Below are 8619 nucleotides of genomic sequence, written 5' to 3' on the forward strand. Positions count from 1 at the left end.
ACTGGCATCCATGTCTCCTGGGTGTTACAAGGAGAGCCTGATATGCTCACTAGGGGTCTGATTCAGAGTTATATGCTATTGCTGCTGCTGCGTCTTTGTATGCAGCTACAGTGCGAAGATATGCAAATGTCGCAGACATAGAGGAATGTATTGAGACGCCATACTGCGGCATTGCTACTCCAAGCTTCTACGTACAGAGACGCAGCTTCGGTCACAGATTCTTCGATTATCAGTCTTCTGAGTATGGTTGTGCAAAATGGCCATGGGAACTGAGATGCCAGAGCCATTTATATTGTAGAAAATACGCAGTCTCTGGATCTAACACGCCTACAAAACGCCATGCCCTGGTTTTTCTAGCCACCTCCAGTTACCACCCAGAGACAGCCCCTAACTGTCAATCATTCTGCATTTAAATCCTCTCTGCGAGTAATGTCTCAGTCGCATGCGCAGTAATAAAGACATCGTCCAACTGCGTAATTATCAGCATAACGTACAACTCTGAATCAGGCCCTATATCCTCACTTATATTCTTACCAACTTGCTTCCCTCTGCTGCATGTAACATTTCACTTATTTTTTGCAGTCAATCCTATGACAACATTGACACAATATTTAAGTATCAGAGCAATTTAATTTGAGGGTATCAAAGATATCTGTTGCAATGTTTCAGTTGTTAATGCTATTAGCAGTCATCATAGTGATCTATGGGACAACAAAAATGAGAAATTGACTAAGCTCCGAGAAGCTGAGCTGTTCAGGGATTGGCCCCAGTAGCTAACAGCATCATTAGCTGGCACCAGACATTGTAGTCTATGGGCTATCTTTTCCCAAATGAATCACTGGAGAGGGATCTTTGGAACTTCATGCAACAGCTTGCACATGAGTGGGGCCATGACCATGTCCAAACCTGTCAGTAAAGTGATAGTGTATGACTTAGCTATCTATCACTAATCACTTTACTTTATATTTTCTCTGGGACGGGGCCTTATGGGAGCGGTGTCCTGTAAAGACAATTTTGATAAACTATTAACAAAAATAATTCCTATTGCCGCAATAAGCAGCCATAAGAAACTACAGTTAATGGGTGAAGTTTGTCATTATTGATACATTGCCCTTTACCAAATACACATTGTGACATCATATTTTAAACACTGTGCACATTTGGGCAATTCATAACTCTAAATAGTCTAAATATGTCTTAAAGTTGGCATACAGCCCCCCTGGTTTCTTCCTTGGTCTGTTATGTCGAGTCATGTCTCAGTGTAGCTTTACTTGCTGGCTATGAAACTAATCTACACATAGCATTTTATCTTAGCATCTGCTAGTGATTTACACAATATGTAGTGACACAATATTCCTATTGAGAATTCTACCGTAATATTCAAAATGATATTCCCCTTTCTTAAATCTATAGTCACAGGGTCCTCCCCTGCTGGAGAATGCCTTTTTTATTTCCTTAACGAAGACAGGGAAAATTCAGTTCATGTTAAATACAAACTGTGCAACCTCGAATGACTCACCACTCTTGTCCTATAAGAGGGCTTGGGAACAAGATTATCTACTACCTCTTTTATTCCTAATTGGGATGTCATATGGAAGTTATTACTACAGGTATTTGTATGTGTCTTTGTTACGTATGCAGCTAGTGCTTCTTCACCAGTATCCAATAATAGAATTCATAAATTGAATCCTCCAGAATCTATTTTGCTTTACTGATTTTAAGAAGCCAGAGATCATTCCGATATACACACACAACACAGATACAGGCACAGAGCTCAAGAATATTGTCACCTAAAAATATAATTGGCCTGAACACTACAAATATGTGCCATCTTGGATTCAGTCCAACCAGTGCTGAATGCACAGAAACTACACAGTTCTATTTTGTTCTCCAGACCCCAATCCTGGCATAATCTACCTACACACAGAAGCCTCTTGCCTTTTTTAGCATGTCATATTTACTGACCCTCATTATGTGAGACAGATGTGGGAAACCATTGGGTAAATGCTAACTAAACAACTGGTGATACATTTAACTCTGTAGAGTGCCTCTAACCAGACTGTTGTGTAGTTGAGTTGTCAAAATTGGCATTTGTCCCCTCACAATGGCCACCTAAAAAGTATGACGGGATGCGGCCAGGAGGTCGACAATCACTATGCGCACAGTGAGTAAGTTGACCTAATGCTGGCGTCTAGTTTTCCGACACAGGTGTATGTTACTTACAGCATTTTAACCGCGTGGGTGTTAGAACTTTAAACATGCCGATTCCCTGCATGTCTACAGTTATAACATCCGCATGGTTAAAATGCTGTAAGTAACATACACCTGTGTCAGCATTGTCAGGTCGATATAATCACTATGGACATAGTGATTGTCTCCCTCCTGTGCCAAACCTGTATGATCATATATCTATCTGCACTACACAATCACAAAAGCTGTCCAGTGGCCAAGAATATCATGTCATTCCAACTTTCAGAATATCTTAAATTATTCAGCATACAGATTTTGGGAAGTGCATTCAGCATAAAAGAAGTAAAAGAAGTCGTGTTGAGTAGTTGGTTAATTGAAAAACATACATAGAGGAATACTCCACCAAAAAAAAACAACTGTATATAGTTCATTATGATAGAAGATAAAAACAAACGTATTCCTACTTTCCATGCAGTTACCTTGATCCACTGAGGACTTCAGTGATGCACTCCCCATTTTTTACTAATGTGGTCCTATTTCAGATAGGCTGAGTATGTGATGTGTTCTGAATAGTTTCCCCTCACAGAAATGGGAAATTATAAAGGGAAGAGCATTGACAACTCCAATATCTGAATGAATCAGGCAACTGGTTGTAGGAGAGAAGGGTGCAGTGCAGAACGGACGACTTATTGTCTTATTGTCTTATTGTCTTACATTTCATATGGAATTTATTTTTTACGGGCTCTATTTATTAAGCTGAGAAAAGACCTATCTCTTGTGAAAACAGGGGTATTCACCAGAGCTAGAACTTCTCCTTATCTATGAGGGGTTACCGTCATGCCAAACAGCCAATCACAAGCGGTATACTTTTGCCGTTACCTTCATCATCATCATTCAAATCTTGCTTTCTCTGTGAATCTGTGTCTCAGTGGTCTATTTACTAAGCAGTGTTAGGAGACAGAATTAAAAGTGATAAGAAAGTGATAAGGTGCCAGCCAATCATGGTATATGATAGGAAACATTTTGGAAAATTCCAAAAACTGTTTACAATATTCACAAATGAATCTAGCTGCTCTATATAGACAATAATGCAGAGGTAAAAGTAGAGATTGAAATAATCATTTTGTGGACTTGTATGACATTACTTAATAGAGGCAGAATGCCAAATCATATTGTCATAATTTTTTTTCCAAATCATATTGTCATCATATTGTTGGATGCAAATGTACAATTCACTTAAAGAAAATGAATAAAAACCACTGAAGATAAATAGACATTTAGGGCCTGATTCAGCTTGGATCGCAGTTGCTAATACGCAAGCAATCAGTCGATTGTTACATTCAGCGCATGCGTACGCATCGCAGTACGCTTGCTCTGAACCGACAGCTGCGTTGGGGACTGCGATCGCAGAGGCTAGGCAGACCCATCGCAGAGTGATTGACAGGAAGTGCCGTTTGTGGGTGGTGATGGGGTGGTGGTCGGCCGAACGCAGGTGTGCCAGTGCCGTTGCAGGGGCATGCATAAATTATCCACTGCGATTCCATATGCTGTGTGAGGTCTCATAGCGTGTGTGGGTGTTAGCAATTGCTCAGTAAGGTCAGGGCTTGTGTAAGAGTGCGTGAGGCTGCGATGGTACTCGATTGTATCGATGGTTTCGCTATTCTGCTAAACATTACGGATGTGTGTAAGGTATAGTGGGCGTCCTTATGTTGTACTGAGTTTGCATTGCGATCGCAATGGATCAGATTACTGTCGCAGTTGAACTGCGTGCGTACGCAATATTGTAATGAATAGGCCCTTAGTTCATATTTGCCTACTTTTGGAAAAGCATTTCAGGTAGATTGTACAACACCTATGAGCGCTGCGTTAAAGTGGACGTGTGCTGCTACACCTGAAAGGCATGCCATACAATTGACTTACATCCAAATGTAGACGAGCCCCAAAGCAGTTAGTAAGATCTATTTGTTGATGAAAACACACTGATACTTTTTAGGGCTTACTCATGTATTGTGTTTTACAATGGGTTCCATATACGCGGCCAAGAGAAACCTGATATAAACATGCATGTAGCCATAGGGATCATTGTACATTATAACCAATGCAGGGAAATGCCTTTGTTTATAAAATGTGAATGTATCTCTTATTTCTTTTTGTCCCCCCAAGTTTATAACAGCTGTATAATGGGAGTAAGGTGCATTCAGGAAATTGCTAGACTCCTTAGGGAGTCAGGGAGGTTACTACTATTTCAGGGAGTCTCCCTGACAATCAGGGAGTGTTGGCAAGTATGTGTTAGTTGGACTAAAAAACTAAATATAAGTACTACTTAACTCCCCCAGATGTGAAATACTAACACAGTGCATTCACATTGGCTGCAATTTGTTAGAGCTGTGTGAGAACACAATACATAGGAAGTATACTGCTATAATGTAAGAAACTGAAATAGGGATTGGAAATAGTGAGCAATATATTGTCAAGCCCCATAATAACAGATTTTCTAGTTAGGATTAGTTTGTTGTCTTTTAAGACACAAAATCATTTCTTAAACTAGTTCGATATACATGATAAACACTATCAGTACCTCATTTCCATTATTCTTGCAATTGTACATAAAACATAAGTATGTACACAACCATATTGGTACATCCTAATAGCAAAGCAGCTGCCTCATCTAGACACTAAACCTGTGTATATAGCAGAATTATTAGTGATCTCTTCATTCATGACACAATTTATTACATAATATATGTTACATGAACAGCTTGCTTACTCCCAAAACACAACAGATAGTTAAGCAAAGGCTGAGGAAAATTCCAATACAAATGTAATACTATTTATAATAATAATAATAATAATAATAATAATAATCATTTCACATAAATTAATTATATATAGCATAATTGTAACACTAATTTCTGCAAGTGCCAAAGCACCACTAATTGGAACAAGGGACTCCATTTATTTTCTATTCAGTGTGTTGCCCCTCCTGTTATTGTGGAGTTTTTCATAGCCACCCTTTCTGTGTGACCCCCTTCAACCTCACTCTGTCGCTGCTATCATTTCTCTCAATGAGGTGTATGGTCTGCATCACGACTTTTACATTATAAGATTCTATATATATTGTATTCCTCTTGTCTCAGTAGCCTCCTATATATCCTCTCCCCATTCTTCAGCATCTCCTCTCTCCCTCTCTCCTAGTCAGTTAATTAGTGTTTGTCATTTCCATCTCCTGACGTAGGAGCATCTCTTCCCTGGTGCTGGTTGCCATGGTAACCCAGGACCAGGGCCTAGTGAGGCCTGCGTGTATTGCCTCACACACCAGGCCAAAGTGTAAAGCAATGATAAGCGTCACTTACCTGCCGCACAAAGCTGTTTGAGGTGGTGTCAGAACTGGTGCTGCCATCTGATCGCTTGAACCGACTTTTTCGCTTATATTTAGCCTGCCAAATTATAAAGAGAGATTAAATTGTGCTGTACACCTTTGAAACGTTATGAAACTGATAAGTGATTTGGTGAAAATATCTGCATATCATATACTTCTATTAATAGTGTGCCATAAAATACATAGGCAGCATATGTTTCTCACAAACCTATTGCTCTAAGTAGATTTACTGCTATCCACCTATGTACTTCCTACTCTCATTAAGTAATTATGCCTATAATGTAATCTATTAAAGCTATTATTATTATTATTATTATTATTATTATTATTATTATTATTAATACTTACTTATATAGAACCAGCATACTTCACAGCCCTTTTCAGTTCTAATACATTTGCCTCAGACCATTTAACCTCTCCAATGAGTCTATATAAACTATTCCCCTTAAACAACTACTTACTGTACTACTATTTATGTAACCTCTTTGCTGTCTATAACTTCAAATAAGTACTGTCTATATTTCCTTTTAATACTTGGTAAATGAATGCATATCCGTTAAGCTATTTTGGATGTTTCAATATGTTTCTTTGATGTGTGATATGAAGTATCTTGTATTCCTCATCAATGTTTGGTGCCATAGTAATATATTGACAGGAATACCCTAAGCCCAAACCACCCCCTATTAGCTATCTGTCACACAAATGCAACCTGACCCAGAGATTTCTCTTAACCCCATCAATGCAAAGCAACCCCCTCTCATTCACATCCCATCCCCCATACATCCTGTGTTTACCTGCTCAGTACCAGATGTCCCTCTATGTGCACAAATCAACCTTTCTCTCCCTTATTTTGATGCATTCTCTAATGCCTTTATATCCACAATCTGCCTGTGACTCTATCCCAATGGAGGTTCTATATCTCTCTGTATGGCGCTCTGTATTATCTATATCTTTGTGTCTGTACTTGAATCCATCCTCTGCCTATACTGTGTCATTTTGATACTCTGTGCAAATTTGTCACCCAGAATCATTTGTATAGTAGGATAATTAACTTGATACTAAGTGTATATGTATCGAGTGCTTAAGTGTGTACATGTCTGTGTTTGTTGGTATAATAAGAAGCTGTGTCTGTAATGGTATATGTGAGGGAGGTGGTGTATATATAGAGGTATAAACCTCACCTGCAGACTGTGCCCCTCTAACACATCCATCTGGATCTCCTGTGTTGAGCTGGACGGGGTCCTTGCCATACTGTTCTGCTGGACCATTGGTGTGACCCCCTCACACACAGATTTTCCTCCAGTTACCCTGCACTCATCCCTTAAGCAGTTCCAGGTCTGTGTGTGAGAGAGGCAGGCAGAGAGGAGAGATGGGGAGGGGAGGAAAGAGAGATAGGGTGGATGATAGAACAAGGAGGTGGAAGCACAGGCAGAGACAGGGAGGGGATAACACAGTATGGAGAAAAAAATAGGCTGGAAATTACAGAGGGAAGGGTTGATAGCTAAAACACAGGAAGAAGGAGACACAGGTATAGAGAGCTGAAGGAAGAATGGGACAGAGAGACAGACAAGTGAGGTTGGTGGAGAGACAGTGAAATTAGAGGAGAGACAGTTGAGCAGACACGGGTGACGAGACAGTGAGACTATGGAGAGACTGTGACAAGCCAGTGAGATTGAAGCAGAGACAATCAATCAAATAGGAGGTGATTAGCAAGATTAAGTAGAGAGAGTTAAATACATAGGAGCAAAAGAGATAGTGAGATTAGAGGAGAGACAGTTCTACTCACATAGGATGTGACAGATACATTTTAGACCCTCTAACATAACCACTTTACCCCAGTTACATAATGATATGCCCCAACTTCAAAGTACTCATATTTTCCTTAGCAGTTAGCATTGAGTAATCTACTGCAGGTAGACAATATACTGCTTTATGTCTGCTAAGGGTATTTGATCTTTCATAATTTGTTTGAAGAAAAATCTCCCAGGAAAAGACAGTGTGATCGGAGGAGAGACAACTGTACATATGCAGAGGGTGAAGAGACTATTAAACTGAAAGATTGGAAGAGTGGAAGATAAACTGTTCATATTAGAGCCGTAACTAGACTTTTTGGTGCCCTGTGCCAGAAAGAGAATTGGCGCCCCCTTCATTTTTCAGAGGGAAATAATGCACCCAAAAAAGGGGAATGGCCAGTGGCGTATCTATAATGGGTGCACCCATATTTTTTTAAACTTACCTGTCCGAGGTCCCATGTCGGATGTCACTGCTGCTCAGAACACCGGAAAAATGGCCACGGCGGCGGCCATTTTTCCGGCGTTCTGCGCATGTGCAGTAGACTCCGGGCACACTCTAGTGCCTGGAGTCTACTAATGCTCCGGTGGCTGGCCAGCCACATCAGTCGGCTGCCAGCCACCAGGGAGAGAGGAGGGGGCCCCGCACGAGGAGTGCACATGGGCATCTTCCTCTCTTAAAATGCCCCTGGGAATGGCATCAAGGGGAAGGGTCAGAGAAGAGATAGGAGAGGTCAGGAGATGCTGGGGATGAAATATGAGGAAGCTACAAGTGAGAATGACAATAAACAGAAATATGACAGGCCCAAACACCGCCCCCTGTCCTGTGGTGCGCTGTGCGATGGCACCGGCCGCACTACCCTAGTTACAGTCCTGGTTCATGTATGCAGAAACCCCAACATTACAGCAGTGGTGACATGCTTATTTCTTGTATGTTTTCTGTTAACATTCTCATGTTGACATTATGAATGTCAGTATGGTGACTGTCGATCTAGTATATCAAACTAGGGATGGCCATCGATGGTAATCATCGATGGTACCATTAGTGGTTATCCTCAATGATATGAAATAATTGACAGAGAACCATCGATTTGCCTGACAATCAGTCCTGCACTCTTACTCACCGGGTAGTGAACCAATCAAAGTTGGAGGGGTGGGACTTCATGAGTCAGATTGGGGAATGGGTCTCTATGCCATTGATAGAAGAGAAGAATTGATTTTCTGCCATCAATGGCAAAACGATTGGTTAACGATGGCAAA

At 40.6% G+C, this 8619-nt stretch overlaps 1 protein-coding gene across 1 annotated transcript in view; it reads right to left on the reverse strand.

The window, feature by feature from the left end:
- Positions 1-6915, reverse strand: part of CACNB1 (calcium voltage-gated channel auxiliary subunit beta 1) — a 93340-nt gene extending 86425 nt beyond the window's left edge. The window contains exons 1-2 of the mRNA XM_088474609.1: positions 6751-6915; positions 5544-5627 (exon numbers count right to left, since the gene is read on the reverse strand). Of these exons, the coding sequence (XP_088330735.1) occupies positions 5544-5627; positions 6751-6837 (171 nt within the window). The 5' untranslated portion in view covers positions 6838-6915. The remainder of the gene's footprint in view (positions 1-5543; positions 5628-6750) is intronic.
- Between the last annotated feature and the right edge of the window lie 1704 nt (positions 6916-8619).

Source organism: Taudactylus pleione, unplaced genomic scaffold (assembly GCF_031769625.1).
Source record: "Taudactylus pleione unplaced genomic scaffold, aTauple2 ptg000155l, whole genome shotgun sequence".
Lineage (NCBI taxonomy): Eukaryota > Metazoa > Chordata > Amphibia > Anura > Myobatrachidae > Taudactylus > Taudactylus pleione.